Below are 26595 nucleotides of genomic sequence, written 5' to 3' on the forward strand. Positions count from 1 at the left end.
AAGAACCCGATTTGCAAACTGACCAGTATGAATCAGTGCGTTGGTGAAGTCTAACTGCCGGCTATTGGTCAGAGTCAGTCCATTCATTCCTTCATTGCGCTGGCATCAATGTTTTGTGCATTTGGGCACATTATTTGAAGGAACCGATCACTTCAAATGAAACTAAATTCATGGAAGGAAAAGATCATCTTGTTGATTTGGAACAGGAAGACTCTCAAAGTGATTGCTGACAGCGTTTATTATATTTCTCGACATCACCAGTACATGCAGCCCATTGTCCCTACACGGGTTGGATGATGTGGTTCATACATTAAATACACAATGGGATTGCTCTTTACGTGAAGCTATAAGAATGTGCAGAAACTGTTATTATTCCATGTTTTAAGATTGCAGCAGGGAGTTAAAGCAATGGTGTAGAAAGGGGTAAACAGCGGCAGCAATGTTCCATCATTCTTTCAGAGGGAGTTTGATGAATCTCTGGTTTAACGCTGGCCTCCTCACACGGTTGGATAAATTGCATAAGTAGCAATTTCACAGTTATTCCCCCTGTCCTTTGACATTCTGATGTAACCGTTTTCACCCCAGTTTGTTCCCCAACTGGAAAATAAGGTAAAGAATGACATTGACGTCACAGTTCTGTTCAATTGGCAGGATTTTTAACCAGGTAAGGACGGCAGATTTTCTTCCTTAAAGGACATCAGTGAACCAGATGGGTTTTCCCAACAATTAACATGAGTTTCATGGTCATCAGTAGATTCTTAATTCCAGATATTTTTTATTGAATTCAAATTCCACCATCCACGTGGCGGGATTCGAACCCGGGTCCCCAGAACATTAGCTGAGTTTCTGATTTAATAGTCTAGCGATAATCCCACTGGGCCACCGCATCCCCAAACTGGATTGGAGAACTGATGCTTTTAACACTGGAAATTCAATGGTACTGCGGGAATGTGATTGAGATCTTAAAAATAATTGAGAGGTTCGATTGTGTCCAAGCATTTGGGTTATTTGAGTCAGATCAAACTGTCAGATAAAAACACAAATGAAAAGTGGAGCTTGTTCAAGGAACAAAAACTGCGTGTCCTTGGTTGGTATGTCCCTGTCAGGCAGGGAGGAAATGGCTGAGTGAGGGAACCATGGCTCACAAAGGAGGTTGAATGTCTTGTCAAGAGGAAAAAAGAAGCGTATGTAAGGATGAGAAAACAAGGTTTAGTTGGGCAACTAAGAATGAGTTAGAAAAAGGGCTCAGGAGAGCTGGAGGGGGCATGAGAAGTCCTTGGCAGGTCGGATAAAGGAAAACCCCAAGGATTTTTACCCTTATGTGAGAAATAAAAGAATGATCAGGGTGAGGTTAGGGCCAGTCAAAGGTAGTAATGGGAACTTGTGCACGGAATCAGAAGGGATAGGAGAGGCGTTGAATGAATACTTTTCTTCAGTGCTCACTAAGGAGAGGGGCCATGTTTTTGAGGAGGAGAGTGTGATACAGGCTGATAGGATGGAGGAGGTAGATGTTCTGAGGGAAGAAGCAATTTTGAGAAACCAGAGGGTTGATAAGTCCCCTGGGCCAGATGGGATACATCCTAGGATACTTTGGGAGGCAAGGGATGAGATTGCAGAGCTTTAGCTTTGATCTTTAGGTCCTCACTATCCACGGGGATTGTGCCAGAGGACTGGAGAGTGGTGAATGTTGTTCCTCTCTTCAAGAAAGGAAATAGGAATGACCCAATTAATTATAAGCCAGTTAGTCTTACTTCGGTGGTCGGTAAGTTAATGGAAAGGGTCCTGAGAGATACGATTTATGACCATTTGGAAAGATGCAGCTTAATCCGGGATAGTCAGCACGGTTTTGTGAGGGGTAAGTCCTGCCTCACAAATTTGATTGAATCCTTTGAGGAGGTAACTAAGTGTGTAGACAAAGGTAGAGCAGTTGATGTCGTATACATGGATTTTAATAAGGTGTTTGATAAGGTTCCCCATGGTAGGCTCATGAAGAAAGTGAGGAGGTGTGAGACAGAAGGAAATTTAGCCGATTGGATAAGTAAATGGCTATCTTCTAGAAGACAGAGGGTGGAGGTGGAGGGAAAATCTTCAGACTTGAGGCCAGATACCAGTGGTGTACCACAGGGATCAGTGCTGGGTCCTCTGCTATTTGTGATTTTTATCAATGACTTGGGAGAGGGGGCTAAAGGGTGGGTTAGTAAATTTGCTGATGACACCAAGATTGGCAGAGTAGTGGATGAGGTGGAGGGCTCTTGTAGGCTGCAAAGAGACATTGATAGGATGCAGAGCTGGGCTGAAAAGTGGCAGATGGAGTTTAACCCTGATAAGTGCGAGGTGATTAATTTTGAAAGGACAAACTTGAATGCAGATTACAGGGTCAACGGTAGGGTTCTGAGGAATGTGGAGGAACAGAGAGATCTTGGGGTTCGTATCCACAGATCTCTGAAGGTTGCCGCTCAAGTGGATAGAGCCGTGAAGAAGGCTTCTCGTGTGTTAGCGTTTATTAACAGGGGTTTTGAGTTTAAGAGCTGTGGGGTTATGCTGCAACTATACCGGACCTTGGTGAGACCACATTTGGAATATTGTGTGCAGTTCTGGTCACCTCACCATAAGAGGGATGTGGAATCATTGGAGAGAGTGCAGAGGAGATTTACCAGGATGCTGCCTGGTTTGGAGGGTAGGTCTTATGAGGAAAGGTTGAGGGAACTGAAGCTTTTCTCTTTAGAGCGGAGGAGAATGAGAGGTGACTTAATAGAAGTTTATAAGATGATGAGGGGATAGATAGAATGGACGTTCAGAGACTATTTCCCCGGGTGGATGTAGCTGTTAGTAGGGGGCATAACTATAAGATTCATGGTGGGAGATATAGGAGGGATGTCCGAGGTAGATTCTTTACTCAGAGAGTGATTGGGGTGTGGAATGCACTGCCTACTGTGATAGTGGAGTTGGACACTTTAGGAACTTTCAAGCGGTTATTGGATAGGCACATGGAGCACACCAGAATGATAGGGGTGGGATAGCTTGATCTTGGGTTCGGACAAAGCTCAGCACAACATCGAGGGCCAAAGGGCCTGTGCTGTGCTGTAATGTTCTATGGTTTCTATGGTGATCACTGAGTGGACCCAGACTCTAGCAGGATAAGTTGTGAGACATGAAGTTGGGTAAGGTGCCAGGAAGTACTTCCGTGTGACCTCTGACATCAGTTGCCAGTCCGTACGGTGAGAGTGGATTCACCACAAGCTTCAAAATAGAGTGACTGGAGACACCGGGGGCACATCTCAAGCTATGGCAGCTCGGTGGTGGGGAGGAGAATGAATGAGATCAGTTACTCTGCTCTCCTGGAGATTGCCCACTTGTCTTATGGGAGAAAAAAAGAACTTCCCAGAGTTTAAGAACATAAGAACATAAGAAATAGGAGCAGGAGTCGGCCATCTAGCCCTTCGAGCCTGCCCCGCCATTCAATAAGATCGTGGCTGATCTGAAGTGGATCAGTTCCATTTTCCCACTTTCTCCCCATAACCCTTAATTCCCCTGTCTATCAGAAACCTATCTACCCGTGTCTTAAATATATTTACCGAGATAGCCTCCACCACTGGGCCCAGTGCCCAGCAATAGCAGGGGTAAGAATAATGAGACCCTGCAGCTGAATGCATGGCTGAGGGATTGGTGCAGGACAGAGGGTTTTAGTTTTGTTGGCCATTGGGAAGTCTTTGCAAAGGAAGGGCACTTGTATAAGAGGGATAGGGAACACTTAAATGGGAAGGGGACACATATTTTAGCTGGGAGGTTGGCTGGAGTGTTTAGGCAGGGTTTAAACTAGTATGGAGGGGGGGTGGGGAGGAGAGAGACAGCTCAGGCACTGGGAGTGAGTTGGAGGTCAGGGGAAGTCTAGTTGATAGGGAAATCCCCCAGGAGAAGGAGGATCTGAGAGGGCCTGAGGGTCTTAGGTGCATCTGTTTTAATGCGAGACGTGTGACGGGAAAGTCGGATGAACTTAGGGCCTTGATGTTCGCGAGGAATTTAGATGTGGTGGCAGTGACAGAGACGTGGTTAAAGGAGGGGCAGGACTGGCAGCTAAATATTCCAGGGTATAAGTGTTTTAGGTGTGATAGGGGAAGGCTGAAAAGGAGGGGGAGTGGCGCTCTGAGTTAGGGAGCAGATCACAGCAGTGCAGAGGGAGGATAACATGGAGGGGTTGGACATTGAGTTTTTGTGGGTGGAATTGAGGAATAGGAAGGGGGCCATTACTATGCTAGGAGTGTACTATAGGCCGCCCGATAGCCCGCGGGCAGTGGAAGAGGGTATATGTAGGGACATTTTGGATAAGTGTAGGAAGAACAGGGTTGTTGTAGTGGGAGATTTTAATCTCCCTGGGGTGGATTGGAAGGTGCCTAGAGCTGGGAGGTCTGATGGGGAGGAATACGTAAGATGTGTATTGGAAGGATCCTTGCAACAGTATGTAGATAGCCCGACTAGAGAGGGGGCGATACTGGATTTAGCTCTGGGAAATGAGCCGGGTCAGGTGGTTGAGGTTGCGGTAGGTGAACATGTGGCTAACAGTGGCCACAACTCCGTCTACTTTAGGATACGAATGGAAAAAGATGAGAGCTGTCCTAAGGGGAGGGTGCGAAATTGGGGGAAGGCTAGATACAGCCGGATTAGGCAGGAGCTTAGGGATACAGACTGGGATAGGCTGTTGGAAGGCAAGACTACGTTAGGCATGTGGGAGTCTTTCAAGGGAAAACTGCAAAGGGTGCAGGAAAGGCATGTGCCGGTTAGGAGAAAGGATGGGAAAGGTAGGATTAGGGAACAGTGGATTACTAGAGATATAGAAGACCTGATTAGGAAGAAACGAGAGGCGTATGTCAGGTCTAAACAGCTGGGAACGGAGAGAGTGTTGGAGGAATACAGAGAGAGTAGGAGGGATCTCAAACGGGGAGTTAGGAGAGCAAAGAGGGGCATGAGATGGCTTTGGCAGGGAGGGTTAAGGAGAATCCAAAGGCGTTTTACTCCTATCTTAAGAACAAAAGGGTGGCTAGGGGTAAAATCGGTCCTCTCAGGGACAGACGTGGGGAATTGTGTTTAGAGGCAGAGGGAATGGGGGAGATCCTGAATGAATACTTTGCGTCGGTATTCAGGAAGGAGAGGGGCTTGATGTCTAGTACGGTCATTGAGGGAGCGGTAGACCGATTGAAAGATCTATTGATTACGAGGGAAGAAGTGTTAGGGCTTTTAGAGGGCATTAAAACCGATAAATCTCCAGGGCCTGATTGCATTTATCCTAGGCTGCTTAGAGAGGCGAGGGATGAGATTGCTGGGCCTCTGACACGAATCTTTGTCTCTTCTTTGGACACAGGTGAGGTCCCAGAGGACTGGAGGATAGCAAACGTGGTACCATTGTTTAAAAAGGGTAGGAGGGATAGCCCGGGTAACTATAGGCCGGTGAGCTTAACGTCAGTGGTAGGTAAGTTGATGGAGAGGATTCTTAGGGATAGGATGTATGCGCACTTGGAGCGTTGCGATCTGGTTAAGGATACGCAGCATGGCTTTGTCAAGGGGAAGTCTTGTCTTACGAATCTAGTAGAATTCTTTCAGGGGGTGACAAAAACGGTTGACGAAGGACGAGCCGTTGATGTCGTCTATATGGATTTCAGTAAGGCGTTTGACAAAGTCCCTCATGGTAGGTTGGTACAGAAGATTAAAGCTCATGGGATATGTGGTCAGGTATCTAGATGGGTAGAGAACTGGCTTGCTAAGAGGAGTCAGAGAGTAGTAGTGGAGGGGTCTTTTTCTAGCTGGAGGTCTGTCACTAGTGGCGTGCCGCAGGGCTCGGTACTGGGACCTCTTCTCTTTGTAGTGTATATAAATGATTTGGAAGAGGGAGTAGGTGGTGTGATCAGCAAATTTGCTGATGACACCAAGATGGCTGGATTGGCGGGCAGTGAGGAGCAGTGTCTGGCAATACAGCAGGATATTGATAGGCTGGTTGATTGGGCAGATACGTGGCAAATGGAGTTTAATCCGGATAAATGTGAGGTGATGCATTTTGGCCGGAATAATGTAGGGGGAAGTTATATGATAAAGGGTAAGCCTGTAAGGGGTATAGAGTCGCAGCGAGACCTGGGAATGCAAGTGCACAAGTCTTTGAAGGTGGCAGTGCAAGTGGAGAGTGTGGTGAAGAAAGCCTATGGTATGTTAGCCTTTATAGGAAGGGGTACAGAATACAAGAGCTGGAGTCTAATGTTGCAGTTGTACAGAACGTTGGTTAGGCCGCATTTGGAGTACTGCGTACAGTTCTGGTCGCCTTACTACCAGAAGGACGTGGAGACTCTGGAGAGAGTGCAGAGGAGGTTTACCAGGATGTTGCCTGGTATGGAAGGACTGGGGTATGAGGAAAGATTGAAGAAATTGGGGCTCTTTTCCCTTGAAAGACGCTGACTGAGGGGGGGATCTAATAGAGGTATATAAGATTATGAAGGGTATAGATAGAGTAAACAGAGGTAAGCTATTTCCTATAATAGAGACACGAAGGACAAGGGGCCATGGACTTAAGGTGAGGGGGGAGAGGTACAACACAGATATTAGAGGGAGGTTTTTCCCACAGAGGGTAGTGGGGGTATGGAATGCTCTGCCAAGTAAGGTGGTGGGAGCAAACATGCTAGAGTCCTTGAAGAGTCACTTAGACAGGCATATGACTGAGTTGGAGATGGGTGGATATAGGAGAACCTTTAATTAAGGGTCATTAGCATTGGGGTGTCCCTAGAAATGTAAATGGGTATAGTATGATAATGTTTTTTCTCTTTTCATTCACAGGTTTTAAGTCGGTCCACCTCGTGTCGAACAAGGGGCATACACGCGATGGGGCGTACTGGGGCTGCTCTTGGTTGTTCGAGATTGGCCTAGTGCTTCATGTCGTTAGTGTGTGCTTAAACTGGACAAGATACTGGGCAAGACGACAGCTCAGTGACTATCGCTGATTGCTGTGCAGACACATGGATTTGGGCCGGTGTCTGTGGGAGTTTGCGCATTCTCCCCATGCTTGCGGGGGTTTTCTCCGGGTGCTCCGGTTTCCTCCCACACCCCAAAGATGTGCTGTTAGGCTGATTGGCAGGAATAAATTGTCCCTAAATCAGTTTTCCCTCAATCTGGATGGCCATAAAACATTAGATAGGGGTCATGGGTAGAGAGGTGGTGTTGAGATGGCAGCGTGGGCTCGTTGGGCCGAAGGGCCTGTTTCCCAGGCTGATTTTTGTTCTTTGTTCTTTGTTTGTACTTCAACGGGCAGAGAATTCCAGAGATTCACCACCCTTCGAGTGAAGAAGGTCCTCCTCAACTCTGATCTAAACTGCCCCCCCTTTATCATGAGGCTGTGTCCTCTAGTCTGTTGTCCTTTCTTAGCAGGAAGAATCTCTCTACCTCTACCCTATCCATCCCCTTCATTATCTTATACGTCTCTATAAGACCCCCCCTCATCCTTCTAAACTCCAGTGAGTACAGACCCAGTCTATTCAGCCTCTCTTCATAGTCCAACCCCCTCATCTCCGGTATCAGCCTAGTGAACCTCCTCTGCACTCCCTCCAAGGCCAAAATATCCTTGCGCAAGTGCGGCGACCAAAACTGCACACAGTACTCCAGCTGCGGCCTCACCAGTGCCCTGTACAGTTGCAGCAAGACCTCCCTGCTTTTATATTCTATCCCCCTCGCTATAAAGGCCAGCATCCCATTTGCCTTCTTGATCACCTGCTGCACCTGTAGACTGGGTTTTTGCGACTCATGCACAAGGACCCCAGGTCCCTCTGCACCATAGCATGCTGCAGCTTTTCGCCCTTTAAATAGTAATCCCTCCTACTATTATTTCTGCCAAAGTGGATAACCTCACACTTGCTAACATTGTACTCCATCTGCCAGGTCCTCGCCCACTCGCTCAGCCAATCCAGATCCCTCTGCAGACTTTCTACACCCTCTGCACAACTTGCTTTTCCACTCATCTTTGTGTCATCAGCAAATTTCGTCACCCTACACTCAGCCCCCTCCTCCAGATCATCTATATAAATGGTAAATAGCTGAGGCCCCAGCACCGACCCCTGCGGCTCTCCACTCATTACCAACCGCCAATCAGAATAGCACCCATTGACACCTACTCTCTGCCTCCTATAAGACAACCAATCCTCTATCCACACTAACACCTTACCCCCAACTCCATGCCCCCTAACCTTCTGAAGCAACCTTTTGTGCGGCACCTTATCAAACGCCTTCTGAAAATCGAGAAACACCACATCCACCGGTTCCCCTCTGTCTACCGCACTCGACACATCCTCATAGAATTCCAATAAATTTGTCAAACACGACTTCCCCTTAACGAATCCGTGCTGTGTCTGCTCTATCAAACAATTCTTCTCTGGGTGCCTTGCTATTTCTTCTTTGATGACGGATTCGAGCATTTTTCCAACAACAGACGTTAAACTAACTGGCCTATCATTCCCTGCCTTTTGCCTGCTACCTTTTTAAACAGCGGCGTAACATAAGCCGTTTTCCAATCTTCCGGCACTTCCCCGGTATCCAGCGAAGTTTGGTAAATAATCACTAAGTTTTTATCCATATTATCCGAATATTGGCTCCCACAGGACATTGTGGGGGGTGAGGTGAGGGTGTGTGTAGGTTGCCCTGTGCCTGTCCATTATTGTACACACACATCCTGCCCCCCAAGGATATTCCATCCTAACAACCGATTTCCAAATATTCCCACTCTTACCAGGCACAATGGTCACACTGGGGGCTCAGAGGCCATTCTAATCCCCAAAGTGGTTGGGGGCATGGATGGGCAGTGCCCACCTCGCACACTGTCAGTGCCCACAAAGCACTCCAGCAGTGGAAAGCCAGCACTCTGGCAGGCCGGCAGTGGTCACCAGGTACCCTGGCAGTGTCAGTTGGCCTTGGCTGTGATCAGTTATTTGTTGTGTTTAGAAAGTACATACCTGTTTTTAACCAGCCAATAATTCGTGTTGCTCTCAACTCCATATCCAACCACCAGCATTGCATGGACTATGGTTTTCTTGGGAGCACTATCATAGAAGATTCCTGTAATCAGACACATATTGGTGTGATAGAATTGTAAAATATAACTATTGTTATTCTGTAAATATTTCCTCTTTCTCATCTTTTCCTCTCCAATTAATCTCCCGCTCTACAAACCTCTTTCCAAAACCAAAAGTACCGTTACTCATTTGTAACTTTGATCCATTTCCCCATATCCACATCCTGTCGTTCACACCTCCTTTGGCTCATCTTTTGTTTTTTGACTTGTCCCATTATCGTACCCTCTCACCCTGCGCCACCAAACTCTTTACTCATTTCGTCTTGTTTCTTCCACTCTATCACAGACCTTTCCTCTTTGCCTTTCTCCACACTCCCTCTTTCCACTTGTACAAAACCGGTCTCACCTCTAATTTTTCCAGTTCTGATCATTGATCTGAAATGTTAACTTCACAAACACTGCCTGACCTGCTGAGCACTTGCAGCATTTTCTGGTTTTATTCTGTAAATTTTAGCCTCTCTTTCGACCAAATTCAGCCATTTGCATCGACTGATATGTAATTAAGAATCTCGGTTCCACATTTCCAGTTGCTCTCATGTTTGTTCATGTTTTTGTCTCAATGTTTCTCATTGCCCACATTTCCCATTCAGTTTTGCTGTCACACAGCACAATGTAACAGTGGGCTCTGATCACTGAGTGTTTCTGGGGTCACTCTCTCTGAGTCTCCCAGCTCCATTGTCTGTATTATATTCATCGACTGACTGGGGGCAGCACTGGGGGCAATGTACTGGAAACCTGTTAAAATTCTAGCATGCAGTTCCTTTCAATTCAAAAAGGAAAGACAGACTTGCATTTATATAGCATCTCACACAACCACCAGACATCTCAAAGTGCTTTGCAACTAATGAAGTATTTGGTGTCTAATCACTGTTGTAATGTAGGAAACACAGCAGCCAACATGTGCACAGCAAGATCCCACATACAGCAACATGACAATGACCAAATAATCTGTTTCTTTGTGATATTGTTGTTGATAAATATTTGCCACAACATTGGGGATAGGTTCCCTGCTCTTTTTTAAAAGCATGTATGGGATCTTGTACAGCTACCCGCGTGGTCTCAGTTTAATGTCTTATCTGAAAGCTGACACCTCCAACAGTGCAGTGCATCCTCAGAATGGCACTGGAGTGTCAGCCTTGATTTATTATTGTACAACTTTAACCCCTGGGCATCTCTAAAGGCAGTGCAAGCGTGGAGGGACCATGGTATATTTGTATACAAGTCATTAACAACCGCAGGATGATACATGTGCAATTAAATAAATATATATAATTTTTAAAGGGGAACCTTTACAATTTCAGATTTAGTCTGCCAGCAGCAGGTATTTCTGTAAAACATTTGGCTCGAGGGTGTGAAAGCAAGTTAATAACTCATCTTCAGCTCAAAATGTATTACTTAGATAGAGCTAATGGACTTTTGTTTGTCGAAGAATTTCCTCTGGGATTTCTGATTACAGTTGATTGACAAGGTTGTGTGATAATCATAGAAACATAGAATCCCTACAGTGCAGAAGGAGGCCATTTGGCCCATCAAGCTGCATGATCACAATCCCAATGTGCAAGGTGCTCTAATGCTCAGTTTCTCTCTGAAAGCTTCAAGAGAGTTATCACCATTTATAGCAAGCACATTTCTAGTTGCTAGCTGTATTTAAAGTGTCAGTTAATTCTCTAAGAGAAATGTTGCTTATTTGGAACTGAAACAGTGACAAGCTAGAAAGTAAAGTTGCTACCTTTCATTTTTAAATAATATTCAACTGTGAACAGTTAAGCTGCTTCATTTGTTCGAGTTATATTTAAACTGTGTTATTAAATAAAATTTGTTTTACTATAAAATATCCCTAATCTATCAGTGGAATCATTCCTGGAAGGAAATATCCTTTCCTGAAATTAATGTCAACATAGAAAAATTGTTGAGGCCCAGTCTGGTTTCGTAATATAAGTTGGGGTTCTGGTCTCGTGCTTTAACAAAAAGTATACAGTATCCTGGTCTTTGTTAATAGGGGGATAGGTTAGAAAAGCAAAGAGTTGGAACAACATTGTGGCACAGTGGTTAGCACTGTTGCCTCACAGTGCCAGGGATCCGGGTTCAATTCCCAACTTGGGTCACTATCTGTGTGGAGTTTGCACATTCTCCCCGTGACTGCATGAGTTTCTCCGGGCGCTCTAGTTTCCTCCCACAATCCAAGGATGTGCAGATTAGGTTGATTGGCCAAGCTAAATTACCCCTTAGTGTCAGGGAGATTAGCAGGATAAATATGTGGGGTTATGGGGATAGAGCTGGGTGGGATTGTGGTTGGTACAATCTTGATGGGCTGAATGGCCTCCTTCTTCCCTGTCAGGATTCTATGATTTTAAATTGAAGTTCTACAAGTCACCTGAAGTATTGTGTCCAGTTCTGGGGGCTGCACTTTAGAAAGGATGTGAAGGCGTTGGAGAGAGTGTAGAGGAGGTTCATGGGAATGATTCTTGGGATGAGAAACTTCAGTTCTGAAGGTTGTGAATGTAGCCCAATCCATCATACAAACCAACCTCTGATCCATTGACTCTGTCCACACTTCCCACTGCAAAGCAACCAGCATAATTAAGGACCCGATGCACCCCAGACATTCTCTCTTCCACCTTCTTCCGTTGGGGAAAAAGTACCAACCGACTCAAGAACAGCTTCTTTCCTGCTGCTGTCAGACTTTTGAATGGACCTACCTCGCATTAAACTGATCTTTCTCTGCGCCCTAGCTATGACTGTAACAATACATTCTGCACTGTCTCGTTTCCTTCTCTCTGAAGAGTGTGCTTTCTCTGTACAGCGCGCAAGAAACAATACTTTTCACTGTATGCTAATACATGTGACAATAATAAATCAAATCAAAATCAAAAAGATTGGAGAAGTTGGGACTGTGTTCCTTGGAGATGAGAAAGCTCAGAGGGGGTCTGACTGAGATGTTCCCCCATGAGGGGTCTGGGCAGATATCAGAGTCTCTGCCTGAATCCCAGATCCTGCTCCTTTAAGAGCTACAGGTTGGATTAAAGTCACACAGACTCCCATTAAACGGCGCTGATCTCACACTATCCTTGGTCCCTGCTGAGGTGTGCAGTCACTTTGCAACATGTCAGCACTGAGCTGCACATCACTAGCGGTTAAATTAGTGGGCAGCGCAGAGTTTGTGAGATGCCTGGATCATTACGAATGGGTGCGGCTAAATTGTCCATTACGATTCCCACACGCCATTAGCAGCCTGACCCAATATTAACCCCGTGCTGCAGACAGCACTGGAGAGTGTGTAGCACTGGGGCAGGGGGTAAAACATAAACAAGGTGAAGGGAAATGGTCGTTTCCATTAGAAATATTGAAAAAGAATTAATAATAAAAATAGCTCACAGGAAGAATGTGTTAATGTGTTGTAGAGAATTGGTTAATAGACTGATTGTTACAGATCATCCACAGCTTCTGTCTCTTACCTTGTTTATACTGCCGGAAACTATCACTTGCAATAATAGTAACAGATATTGGTCCGATATTTTGCACAGCCTCTTCTAAAGCTGCTTCAGTCGCTTCGACCCTTGTGTAGCTCCTGATTGTGGCAGCAACATCCTGTATCTGAAATCTGCAGTTTCCTTTCTAAGTTTTGAAGAAAATGTGAAAAGTTAAGGTTGATTAATGCAGTGTGATGATTTACAAAGTTCCAGTGATACCTTTACAGGATCTTGAACAGCTCCTTGGATATTAAAAATGATTCTGTGTCTCAGGCATTGTAAACATGACCATCGTTCCCATTTTTAAATGAAAATGGGAGAATTATAAATGTGGTAACTGTTCTACATACACTCCAGAATGTGAACAGGGTCACTCAGCCTGTTGTTTGGGTGGTGGGGGAGGCAGCGATACTGACACCTACTGGCAGGTTTTGGGACTGTGAAAACTGGGATGGAGTTTGGAGCTGCGGGGTGCGGGGAAGGGGGGTGGAGGGGTTAGCTTGTGGGCCTTAATGTCCCTTCACTGTCATCACCCTCCAGGTCTCAATGAGTCTGGAGACTGGGATGGAGCTGCTGCTCCTGGAATTCTCCCAGAATAGAATGATTAGCCTTGATGAGGGGGAGCCAGTGGATGTGGTTTATTTAGACTTTCAGAAGGCTTTCAACAAAGTCCCATATTAGGGGTTTGCATGGGAAATCAAAGCGCGTGGGACTTGGGGTATTGTATGGAGATGCATCGAAAACTGGTTGGCAGACAGGAAATAAAGATTCAGAATAAGTTATTATTTTCCAACTGGTAGGCAGTGACTAATGGGGTAACACAGGGATCAGTGCAGAGGCTCCAGCTATTCACAATATGTATTACTGATGTAGATAAGGGAAGGAAATGTAATATCTCCAAATTTGCAGAAGACACAAAGCTGGGTGGATGGGTCAGCTCTGAGGAAGATACAGAGATACCTGAGTGTGATTTGGACAGGCATGGACAAATGCACGGCAGATCCATATCACGTGGGCAAATGTGAGGCTATCCACTTTGGTGGTAAAAACAGGAAGAAAGATTATTTGGATGGCTACAAATTGAGAGCAGGGAATGTGTAACGAGACCTGGGTGGCCTCGTACACCAGTTGCTGAAGGTAAGCGTGCAGGTGCAGCAGGCGGCAAAGAAGACAAATGGCAAATTCACGAACAATGATGTCTCGCTGCAATTATCCAGGGGCCCTGGTGAGGCCACAGCTGGAATATTGTGTGCAGATTTGGTCTCTGTATCTGAGGAAGGTGTTCTTGCTTTGGAAGAAATGCAGAGACAGTTTACCAGACTGATTCCTGGGATAGCAGGTCTGACGTGTGAGGAGAGATTGAGTCAGTTAGGATTATATTTGTTGGAGTTTGGAAGAATGAGAGGAGATCTCATTGAATTCTAACAGGACATATGCAGGAAGGATGTCACCAATAGTGGGGGTGTCCAGAACCGGGATTCACAATTTAAAGATACAGGATAAACCAATACTTTTTTAAGTTTACTTTTTAGTGTCACAGGCAGGCTTACATTAACACTGCAATGAAGTTACTGTGAAAATCCCCTAGTTGCCACACCCTGGTGCCTGTTTGGGTTACACTGAGGGGAAATTTAGCATGGCCAATGCACCTACCTTGGGCTTGTGGGAGGAAACCGGAGCCCCCAGGACGAAACCCACGCAGACATGGGAAGAACTGCAGACAGTGACCCAAGCCGGATTGAACTCAGGTCCCTGGCAGGGTGAGGCACCAGTGTTAACCACTGTGTCACTGTGCCACCCACACTGAGATGGGGAGAAATTTCTTCATTCAGAAAGTGGTGAGTCTGTGAAATTTACGACCACAGAAAGCAGTTTATTTGCATACATTTGCATATATTTGCATGTATTTAAATTGATTCAATGGGCTGCAGGCCCAAACTGACTGGCACTTCCCCCCTTTACCACTGCCTTCGTGCCTCCAGATTTAGCACGAAACAGACATGGTCCGCAACCGTCCGATTCGAGGGGGTCCGCTGCTATTCTGTGTGTGATCGGTGGGGGGATGGGGTAAGGGAGGGGGTCCGCTGCTATTCTGTGTGTGATCGGTGGGGGGATGGGGTAAGGGAGGGGGTCCGCTGCCACTCTGCGTGTGATCAGTGGGGAGGAAGGGAGGGGGTCCGCTGCTACTCTGTGTGTCATCATTAGGGGGGGGAAAAGGGGGTCTGTTGCCACTCTGCGTGTGATCAGTGGGGATGAAGTTGGGGGGGGGGGTGTCGGTTATGTTGTGGGGGTGGAGCAATGTCTGTGGGGTCGGGGGGGGGGCATTATCCGGCCCGGGAACAATGTGGCAGGGAGGGTTTTTCTGTTTCTTTTACTGCGCCTGCACAGTTGAAGACTCCGAGCAAAGCTGCCATGTTAAGCCCTGTCACAGGCCTGTGCAGCACAGCTCAGAATTGGTGATATTTTTGTCAGGCAGAGTGCAAATGGGGCTGCTGGAGAATGGGTCTAAAAGTCGGACCAAAAAACTCCCAGTTTCAAGTCTGCCCAACACATAGAATCAGAATGATAAAATAGGGCCCTTAGTCAGCAGAGAAATATAAATGTTTTAAATTGGAAATAGTTGGTGAAACATATTATATTAATAACAGTAAGGCTTTTGTTGTCCAGGCGTAAAATGGTATCAAACTTTGGGCCCAAGATTGGTCCTATCAATGATTTGGCAATTTGCCGGTGATAAGGTAGACAAGGAATGGTATCCTTAGAAACCCAAAGGAATGGGTTCTGCCAAACAGGTGGAGATCCGGTTTTGAAATAGGTGAAAAGAATGTCACTCTATCAGGTGGTGCAATTGGCTGAGGTAATCCGTCACAATAAGGATTGACACATTAATAAGAAATGGAATTGTATTCAGCAAATGAGTAGGAAAAACTTAGAGAAGAAAAGGTATAATTGTATTGAATTTTGGCACACAGTTTGAGGTCTTTGAGGCTTTGAGGCTCTCTGTCCCACTTGGCAATCTGAAGGTCTCTCTTGGGCCGTAGGTTAATGCTCTTGTCTTTTTGTATCTTCGATATGTTTAAGTAAGTTTTAGTACGCTTTAAGCTGAGAATTTGCCTTTGTGAGATTAATTTCAAAAGAATATTTAATTTTTTCCGAAGAGATCCCATCGAAAATTCCCCACTAAAACATCAAAAAGAGACTTACCACTGCAGTGTATGGATAAGATTGTTCAGATTCAATGCCATTGTTCGCGATCACATATTGAAAGGCAGAGGTTGTTCTTCCTTTGACACACCCGTAGCTCTTTCCGTCACAATCAACCAGGTTCTGTTCACTCAGAGAAACCAGATTTCCGTGTTTCAGTTTCCACTGTCCTTCGATGGCCCCGGTCACACTGAAAGCCCAACACGAATTACAGGCTCCCTGTTAATCACAGAAATAAAAACGGGGGTGGGTGGGGGGATTGGGAGTGTGGGGGTGTGGGTGGGGTTGGGGAGGTTGGGAGTGTGGGGGGTGTGGGTGGGGTTGGGGGGGTTGGGAGTGTGGGGGGTGTGGGTGGGGTTGGGGGGGTTGGGAGTGTGGGGGTTGTGGGTGGGGTTGGGGGGGTTGGGAGTGTGGTGGGTGTGGGTGGGGTTGGGGGGGTTGGGAGTGTGGAGGGTGTGGGTGGGGTTGGGGGGGTTGGGAGTGTGGGGGGTGTGGGTGGGGTTGGGGAGGTTGGGAGTGTGGGGGGTGTGGGTGGGGTTGGGGAGGTTGGGAGTGTGGGGGGTGTGGGTGGGGTTGGGGGGTTGAGAGTGTGGTGGGTGTGGGTGGGGTCGGGGGGGTTGAGAGTGTGAGGGGTGTGGGTGGGTTAGGAGTGTGGGGGGTGAGAGTGGGGTTGGGGGGGTGAGAAGTGTGGGGGGTGTGGGTGGGGTTGGGGGAAATGGGGAATGGGAGTGTCAGGGGGTGGTGGGGGTGGGGGAGTTGGGGGGAGTGGGGGCGGGGGGGTGTGGGGATGGGGAGTGTGAGGGGTTGTGGGGATTGGGGAGGATGGGGCAAGATGGGGGAGGATGGGGGGAATTGGGACGGTGGGGGGTGTGGGGCAGTGTGGGGGGGTTGGGGGATGGGGGGAATGGGGAACGGGAGTGTCAGGGGGGTGGTGGGGGTGGGGGCATTGGGGTGGTGGGGGTAGTGGGGTGGTGGGGATGGTGTGTGTGAGGGGTTGGGGAGATTGGGGAGGATGAGGGAAGATGGGGGAGGATGGGGGAATTGGGGCGGTGGGGGGTGTGGGGCAGTGTGGGGAGGTTGGGGGGGTGGGTGGTGTGGGGAGTGGAGGTGTGTGGGGGGGGGTTGGGGGTGGTGGGAGGGAAGGGGGTCGGGTGGTGGAGGGATTGGGGGTGTAGGGTGGTTGGGGGGGTAGGTGTGGGGAGAGTGGGGGAAGTGGGGAGTAGAGGGTGTTGGGGGGGGGTTGTGGGGGGGGTGTTGGGGGTGTTGGGTGAAGAAGAAAAAATTCTGAGTCCAGGACGGGAGTTAAAATAGGCAAATTTCTGACTGGTGTTTGGGTGCATTCAAATCCCCAAACTTCCCCACTCAGAGATAAAAACCAGCACAAACTGATCCTCGCCTGGAGGGGGACGGGGACTGAGCCGGGCTAAAGTTGCCCAAGAGCCAGCAGCTCAGGTCGGAGGCCCCAAATGTGCATGCACTCAGGAAGCTTAGACACAGCAGCTCTCCTACCCCCTCACTCCACCCCCCCACCAGGGATACAGCCTCCCCTTACCCTCCACGGACATCGAAGACCCTCCCCCACAGTCTTGACTCCCTTCCCACAGACCCCACCCTCGCACGCTCTCCCTCTCATCCTCCCCTCCCCAATCACAGAGTGTCCCTCACCCCCTCACCCCCATGTCCCCAATCACAGAGTGTCCCTCACCCCCATGTCCCCAATCGCATTCACACCCCCCCCTCCATTTGCGAAGTCTCTGTGTCACCATCCCCCACAGCTCAGCAACCCAGTCCCCCCCACCCCCCCATTCACCAGCTGTCCCCCCACCCCCACCCCCAACTGCACACCTACAAGTGTTGCCTTGCCTTCCCTCTCAATACAACAAAGCAAACTGCCCGGAATCTTGCTGGAACGCCCTAAAAGGGAGTGTGACTCGCCCAAACTGCCTGCAGCTGAACTGTTGTCACAAGGGAGAGCTGGAGATAAACCCCAAGGACGGACAGACAGCCAGGCAGAGCAGCAAGGTGGCTGCCAGGAGGACAGTCACTGGCACGGGGAATAAGGCCACCAACGCAGGGAGGAGCTGAATGATCTCATTCAGGCAGCATGGGTACGAGCACATCCTGTCGGGCATCGTCGCCCTGTGACGCCCTTCCCCACCCTCCCCGATACCCTGCACGCTTGCAGCCCCTGAACCCCTCGCACCTTCCACCAACCCTCTCCCCCCCTGCCCCGAGTCTCCACACAGCCCCTGCCCTCTGACATCCTGCGTGCTTCCTGCCACCCAGCCTGCTCCTGCCTCCTTCCCCACAAGAGGAGAATGCCCATAATAAAGAGGAGCGGCGAAAGGCAGGGGGTGGTGTGCCCAGTCTCAGATTACCAGCACCCTTTGAGGAATGGGCACGCGATCTAGCGGGCGAGGATATGAACCGCATTGTGAGTGACAGCCAGGCTGGGCTGCCGTGAGCATCTGCCAATATTCCGAATGGAGCCCAGATTCCTGTCCCTCCCTTGCACTCAACCTTCTGTCCTGTGTTGCAGGAAAGGACCCAGACTCACCGGGCCCTCTGGCATCACCACTGCCCACCTCCTTTCTCACGCCAAAACTCCCCGAGACAGCACTGAAGTCTCCTCGGAGGAAGAGCGGGAGGAAACCTCCGAGGCCGGCGCCAGTTTCTCGACACAGGCTTCCACATCACCGTTCAGGCGGCACGGTGACACAGTGGTTAGCACTGCTGCCTCACAGCGCCAGGGACCTGGGTTCGATTCCCGGCTTGGGCCACCGCCTGTGTGGAGTTTGCACGTTCTCCCTGCGTGGGTTTCCTCCGGGTGCTCCGGTTTCCTCCCACACTCCAAAGATGTGGGGGTTCGGTGCACTGGCCATGCTAAATTCTCCCTCAAGTGTACCTGAACAGGGACTGGAGGGTGACAACTAGGGGATTTTCACAGTCACTTCAGTGCAGTGTTAATGTAAGCCGACTTGTGACACTAATAAATAAACTTTAACCTTTGGTTCACCATCCCAGACACTATCACCTCAATGGGACCAGTTAGTGGTGAGGCTTCTGGGTGAGCACGACCCATCTGATAACGTACATCAGGTGGAGGCGGGAACGTCTGTGACCTCTACAACACGGAGGGGCCTGCCGAATTTTTACCTGGTCCTTTACTGAAGTAACCGCGCCTTTGGTACGCCAATCGACAGGTGCGTTACTCAGATCATCATTATTTCCTTTATCTTCAACAAATTCAATATCTTCAGCAATGGCTTCTTCAGCTGATTTAACAGCTTCGAATGGGAGGGATCCAGTCATGCGTTCATTGAACTCTTTGTTGGTCTAGAAAGTCAAACACAGAGATATTGATGAATGAAGTGATTGGTTTTAAATGGAGAATGTGTAGGAGGAGAGTGGATAACATTACATGGCCACATTCTCACTGATGTTAGCAAAAAGAGAGATCAAACTAACAAGCATTGCTGACATGTCTAATGTTTGACTCAAATAACCGCAGGAAAATGGTTTGTCCATTTCTGTACGTCCCAGTATAAAGGTGGGTGGAGAGTCTGAAGGTGATAAAGTATCTCTCTGGTCTAGGGCACCACAAACAAAGCTCGCCCATGATGATTGAATCTATTGATGTTTAACTGAACCATCCACATCAGGAAGCTCTCACATCCCATCACCAACCTGGTCTTAATTCCTGCTCAAAACACAGGCTGCAGTTGGTCCAGAATTGGCCTCAGGACCCTTGGATTTCGGGGAGAAAGTTGGGCAGCATTCCCATTTCTGTTATCGATGGGGAAGTAGCTGTTACCCAAAGATCAGATTTGGTTTTGATGCTCCCCGTGGTCGAATATCCTGTCCGCAGGAATTGTTGAGTTTGACATCAAACCTGAGAAAACCTGATCTCCGATCAGTTATTGTCTTTTTTGGGAGTGGGGAAGGTGCGATTTTGAACTGGGATCCAACATTTCACCTTCAGACTTTATTATTTCACATTCACAATCCAATTTGTCTCATCAATTTCCCAATGATTTTGATGACAAGATCTGACATTGGAGTTGGAATTGCCATTGGTCCTAGTGTTGGGTTTTAGTCCATCCCTGTGGGAAGGTTAGGGCCAAGGGGAGATTAATGCAGCTGGTGTGTCGAACACTCAACACTATCCCAACACGCTTAAATTGTCACTTGGTTTGGTGCAGGTGAACCCATCCCTTGCTTTTTATTCAGAAAGTACAGCAGACACATGAGCGGTGTCCCAGCCCATGGTGCTGTCCATCTGACAAGAGGAAAAATAATGAATTTAGATATTAAAATGGAAAGGAGAATCGATTTTAACAAAACATACCTTGGTGAGGGAGGTTGTTTATTAGGATGAGGCATTGGGATATCACTAACCAATCACAGCTCATCCAGTAATAGCGCCATAATAACTTGCAGCGTAGGTTGGTAACTGGGATTTTGATGTTGTGGCCATTTCGGAGACATGGATAGAGTAGGGACAGGAATGATTGTTGCAAGTTCCGAGGTTTAGATGTTTCAGTAAGATCAGGGAAGGTGGTAAAAGAGGGGGAGGCGTGGCATTGTTAGTCAAGGACAGTATTACAGTGGCAGAAAGGACGTTTGATGAGGACCCGTCTACTGAGGTAGTTTGGGCTGAGGTTAGAAACAGGAAAGGAGAGGTCACCCTGTTGGGAGTTTTCTATCGGCCTCCGAAAAGTTCCAGAGATGTAGAGGAAAGGATTGCAAAGATGGTTTTGGATAGAAGTGGAAGTAACAGGGTAGTTGTTATGGGGGATTTTAACTTTACAAATATTGACTGGAAAAGCTATAGTTTGAATACTTTAGAGGGGTCAATTTTTGTCCAATGTCTGCAAGAGGGTTTCCTGACACAGTGTGTGGATAGGACAAGAGGTGAGGCTACATTGGATTTGGTACTGGGGAATGGACCAGGCCAGGTGTGAGATTTGCAGGTAGGTGAGTACTTTGGTGATAGTGACCACAATTCAGTTACGTTTACATTAGCGATAGAAAGAGGGCAAGAATTATAGCTGGGGAAAAGGAAATGATGATGCGATTAGGTGAGATTTAGGATGCATAGGATGTGGAAGGAAACTGCAGGGGATGGGCACAATTGAAATGTGGAGCTTGTTCAAGGAACAGCCACTGCATGTTCTTGATAAGTATGTACCTGTCAGACAGGGAGGAAGTGGTCGAGCGAGGGAACCGTGGTTTACTAAAGAAGTTGAATCTCTTGTGAAGAGGAAGAAGGAGACTTCTGTCAAGATGAGACGTGAAGGCTCAGTTAGGGCACTGGAGAGTTACAAGTTAGCCAGGAAGGACCTAAAGAGAGAGCTAAGAAGAGCCAGGAGGGTACTTGGCAGGTAGGATCAAGGAAAATCCTAAAGCTTTCTATAGGAATGTCAGGAATAAAAGAATGATTAGGGTAAGATTAGGGTTAGTCAAGGACAGTAGTGGGAAGTTGTGCGTGGAGTCCAAAGAAATAGGAGGGACGTTAAATGAATATTTTTTGTCAGTATTCACACAGGGAAAAGACAATGTAGTTGAGGAGAATACTGAGATACAGACTATTAGACTAGACGGGATTGGGGTTCATAAGGAGGAGGTGTTAGCCATTCTGGAAAGTATGAAAATAGATAAGTCGCCTGGGCTTATCCTAGGATTTATCCTAGGATTCACTGGGCGGCTAGGGAGGAGATTGCAGAGCCTTTGGCTTTGATCTTTAGGCCATCATTGTCTACAGGAATGGTGCCAGAAGACTGGAGGATAGCAAATGTTGTCCCCTTGTTCAAGAAGGGGAGTAGAGACAACCCTGGTAATTCTAGACTAGTGAGCCTTACTTCTGTTGTGGACAAAGTTTTGGAAATGATTACAAGAGACAGGATTTATAATCATCTAGAAAGGAATAATTTGATTAGGGATAGTCAGTACAGTTTTGTGAAGGGTAGGTCATGCCTCACAAACGTTATTGAATTCTTTGAGAAGGTGACCGACAGGTGGATGAGGGTAAAGCAGTTGATGTGGTGTACATGGATTTCAGTAAAGCGTTTGATAAGATTCCCCACGGTAAGCTATTGCAGAAGATACGGAGACGTGGGATTGAGGGTGATATAGAGGTTTGGATCAGGAATTGGCTAGCTGTAAGAAGACAGAGGGTGGTGGTTGATGGGAAATGTCCATCCTGGAGTTCAGTTACTAGTGGTATACCACAGGGATCTGTTTTGGGGCCACTGCCGTTTGTCATTTTCATAAATGACCTGGATGAGGGTGTAGAAGGATGGGTTAGTAAATTTGCAATGACAGTAAAGTTGGTGGAGTTGTGGACAGTGTGGAAGGATGTTGCAGGTTACAGAGGGACATAGATAAGCTGCAGAGCTGGGCTGAGAGGTGGCAAATGGAGTTTTATGCGGAAAAGTGTGAAGAGATACACTTTGGAAGGAGTAACAGGAATAGAGTACTGGACTAATGGTAAGTTACTTGGTAGTGTGGATAAGCAGAGAGATCTCGGTGTCCATGTGCATAGATCCCTGAAAGTTGGCACCCAGGTTGATAGGGTTTTTAAGAAGGCGTACGGTGTGTTAGCTTTTATTGGTAGAGGGATTGAGTTTAGGAGCCGTGAGGACATGTTGCAGCTGTAAAACACTCTGGTGCAGTCGCACTTGGAGTATTGCGTACAGTTCTGGTCACCACATTATAAGGAGCATTGATATGGAAGCATTGGAAAGGGTACAAAGGAGGTTTACCAGGATGTTGCCTGGTTTGGTGAGAAGGTATTATGAGGAAAGGCTGAGGGACTTGAGGCTGTTTTGGTTAGAGAGAAGAAGGTTAAGAGGTGACTTAATAGAGGCATACAAGATGATCAGAGGATTGGATAGGGTAGACAGCGAGAGCCTTTTTCCTCGGATGGAGATGGCTAACACGAGGGGACAAAGCTTTAAATTAAGGGGTGATAGATATCGGACAGATGTCAGAGGTAGGTTCTTTACTCAGAGAGTAGTAAGGGCGTGAAATGCCCTGCCTGCAACAGGAGTGGATTCATCAACATTAAGTGCATTTAAATGGTCATTGGATAAACATATGGATGATATTGGAAGAGTGTAGGTTAGATGGGCTTTAGATTGGTTTCACAGGTCAGTACAACATCGAGGGGCGAAGGGTCTGTGTTGCACTGTAATGTTCTATGTTCTATAAATAATATTTAATTGAGATCCCAGACTAGACATCTTATACACACCCGGTCTGAAAACTGATTCATTCCCATAGTAAATGTGTGTTTCCCCATTGAGTACTCCAGGTTGTGCTGTTCGATGTATCTCACATTGTCCTCCCATATCTTTCTCCTGTGGATCTCTTCTTCCTGAGTAAAGACATTTATTCAGTCAGATTCTCACATCTTTCATGAGTAAAATTATACAATAGCTTTAAAAACCTGGTACAAACGCTGGAGTAAAATTCACGAGACGCAAAGTGCCAGGAAATGACCGTCTCCCACAAGAGGGAGTCTGACCGTCACTCCTTGACATGCAATGGCACTGAATGTCCCCTGATCAACGTCCTGGAGTTACCATTGACCAGAAATTCGACTCAACTAAATTAGATATCTTAATTCTGTGGCTGTAAGAGCAAGCCAGAGACTTAGAATCTTGTGGCATCTCTGACTCTGCAATGCCTGTCCACGATCTACAAGGCACAAGTCACGGGTATGATGGAATACCCTCCCCTTGCCTGAATGAGTGGAGTTCCAAAAACACTCAAGAATGTTGACACCATCCAGCACAAAGCAGCCCCGCTTGATTGGCACCACATCCACAAACATCATTGACACACAGAGTGTACCATCTACAGCACACACTGGAGGAACTCACCAAGGCTTCTTAGCATCTTCCAAACCCACGACTGCTGCCATCTAGAAGGATAAGAGCAGCAGGGACATGGGAACACAACGACATGGATGTGGACAATTGGGGTTTGGGCAGTAATTGCTGATCTATACTCAGTGATGCCCACATCACATGAATGAAGAAAAAGAAATGCAATAATGTTTCTATCCTCTCATCCTTACTGGACAAGTTACTCATCCATCTTCACGCACACATAAAAAAACCAGATTGAATACCTGTACTGGGAAACAGAGGGAAATAACAGAAGAATAAAGAGCTGAACAAGAACAATATTTTTATTCTGGATATTGGATTGTCAACAGAAAGTTGGATAATTGGGGAACAATAAAGCTCATATAGTTTACAGATGGGATTTGTCGCCTCTATGATTTTGGAGATGTATTCTGATTGGTGTGTGTGAGGACAATCTCAATATATTTAAAAATAATGATCCTCAATTTCTCAAGCTGTAATCATCTTCTCCGGAGATGAGGGGGTTGGAATATGAAGAGAGACTAAATAGACTGGGTCTGTACTCGTTGGAGTTTAGAAGGATGAAGGGGGATCTTATAGAGACGTATAAGATAACGAAAGGGATGGATAGGGTAGAGGTAGAGAGATTCTTCCCGCTCAGAAAGGATAGCAGGACTAGAGGGCACAGCCTCAAGATAAGTGGGGGGCAGTTTAGAACGGAGTTGAGGAGGAACTTCTTCACTCAAAGGGTGGTGAATCTCTGGAATTCTCTGCCCATTGAAGTGGTGGAGGCGACCTCGCTAAATATATTTAAGTCACGGGTAGATAGATTTTTGACAGACAAGGGAATTAAGGGTTATGGGGAGAAAGCGGGAAAGTGGAACTGATCCACTTCAGATCAGCCATGATCTTATTGAATGGCGGGGCAGGCTCGAAGGGCGAGATGGCCTACTCCTGCTCCTATTTCTTATGTTCTTATTTCTTTTATTCTTCTGTATCTATGGTAACTAAAGCAGGAATCCAGTGAAACCCAAGAATTCTGAGTTACACCAACTCTCTGCTGTTTCACTGTAAGTTCATGCAGTCCTCGACTGGAGTTAGAGACTGGGAGAATTCCCATGGAATTTCAGGACCAATATCTTTTCAATTTCGCTTCACACACTCAATCCACCCAACTGTGAACTCATCTCTCCCACCTTGACTCCAAGTAAAAATTCTCAATAATTTACCAGTTGTGTGGAATCCCTTTCCCCTTGAGAGTGAGCTGAATGTTTGGAATAGGTTCCAGACTGGAACAAATCCCCCTTTTACCTCGGCGTACTGCTTCTCATGTTGCGATTTCCAGGTCTTCCAGTCTTCATCCAGTTTTGAATCAAATGTGTGGCGTGAGGCTGCAACCAGAATAGACAGCAGCACACAGCCCAGAAACAGAGAGACCTTCATGCTGGACAATCTAATGGAGCAAAACCAATGGCATTAGACATGGAGTGGACAATATTCACACACTGATGGGAAAATAGCTGTTTGGGAAAATTATTCTGCAAATGTACAAATATTATCCTCCACAATCAACTTCCAATTGCTCTCACTGTTTCACATTTTAGCCTCACTGAGCAGAGAAAGATATTTCATGGTGATAATCTGTGGATTGGAATATTCCTGCAAAGAAGTTTATTGAATTGTCTTGACGCATTAACACAAACGATCAAACATAGACATTCAAGTGACCAAAACACTGTTGGATTGTTACGAAAATCAAACTGTCACTTTCCCTAAATGTCCTTTCTTATCTCAGCAACCATCTGAGTCTCGTCTATATGTGACTCCTGTCCACAGTCTGGTGGTTTATTAATTACCCTCTGAGTTGCCCCTTTAGCCGCTCTGCTGGATGAGAGAAACTGGGGGAGGAGAAGAAACGGCTGCCTTATCAGCAACAGCTACATTCCAACAATAAAATTGAAAAGGCCCCCACCAGAGCAGAGAATAGCGTTCTCTGAACATGGAGTTAACATCCAAATAAGTATTAGGATCATAGAAAAACTACAGCACAATATAGGCCCTTCGGCCCATAAAGTTGTGCTGAACATGTCCCTACCTTAGAGATTACTAGGCTTACCTATAACCCTCTATCTTACTAAGTTCCATGTACTTCATTAAAAGTCTCTTAAAAAGCCCTATCGAATCCACCTCCACCACCGTTGCAGGCAGCCCATTCCACGCACACCCACCACCCTCTGGGTGAAAGATTTACCCCTGATGTCTCCTCTGTACCTACTCCCCAGCACCTTAAACCTGTGTCCTCTTGTGGCAGCCATTTCAGCCCTGGGAAAAAGCCTCTGACTATCCACTTGATCAATACTTCTCAACATCTGATACACCTCTATCAGCTCATCCCTCATCCTTCGTCTCTCCAAGGAGAAAAGACCGAGTTCCCTCAACCTATCCTCATAAGGCATGCCACCCAATCCAGGCAACATCCTTGTAAATCTCCTCTGCACCCTTTCTATGGCTTCCACGTCCTTCCTGTAATGAGGCGACCAGGACTGAGCACAGTACTCCAAGTGGGGTCTGACCAGGGTCCTATATTGCTGCAACATTATCTCTCCAGTCCTAAACTCAATTCCTCGATTGCTGAAGGCCAGTACACCATACGCCTTCTTGACCACAGCTTCAACTTGCGCAGCTGCTTTGAGAGTCCTATGAACTCAGACCCCAAGATCTTTCTGATCTTCTACACTGCCAAGAGTCCTACCATTAATATTATATTCTGCCATCCTATCTGACCTGCCAAAATGAACCACTTCAACTTATCTGGGTTGAAATCCATCCGCCACTTCTCCGCCCAGTCTTACATCCTATCAATGTCTCGCTGCAACTTCTGACATCCCTTCACACTATCCACAACACCTCCAACCTTTGTGTCATCAGCAAACTTACCAACCCATCCCTCCAC

At 47.0% G+C, this 26595-nt stretch overlaps 1 protein-coding gene across 1 annotated transcript; it reads right to left on the reverse strand.

Annotated features, from left to right (window-relative positions):
- Positions 1–441: 441 nt before the first annotated feature.
- On the reverse strand, positions 442–25094 carry LOC145358762 (cathepsin S-like). The gene is made up of 7 exons (XM_080213024.1): positions 24954–25094; positions 23024–23146; positions 18925–19104; positions 15769–15987; positions 12550–12709; positions 8976–9078; positions 442–597 (listed from the first exon to the last, which is right to left on the reverse strand). Exons 1-7 carry the CDS (start codon positions 25083–25085, stop codon positions 498–500), a joined length of 1017 nt encoding a protein of 338 aa, XP_080069150.1. The 5' UTR covers positions 25086–25094; the 3' UTR covers positions 442–497.
- Between the last annotated feature and the right edge of the window lie 1501 nt (positions 25095–26595).

This window comes from Carcharhinus amblyrhynchos, chromosome 26 (genome assembly GCF_965287045.1).
Source record: "Carcharhinus amblyrhynchos chromosome 26, sCarAmb.v2.hapA, whole genome shotgun sequence".
NCBI lineage: Eukaryota > Metazoa > Chordata > Chondrichthyes > Carcharhiniformes > Carcharhinidae > Carcharhinus > Carcharhinus amblyrhynchos.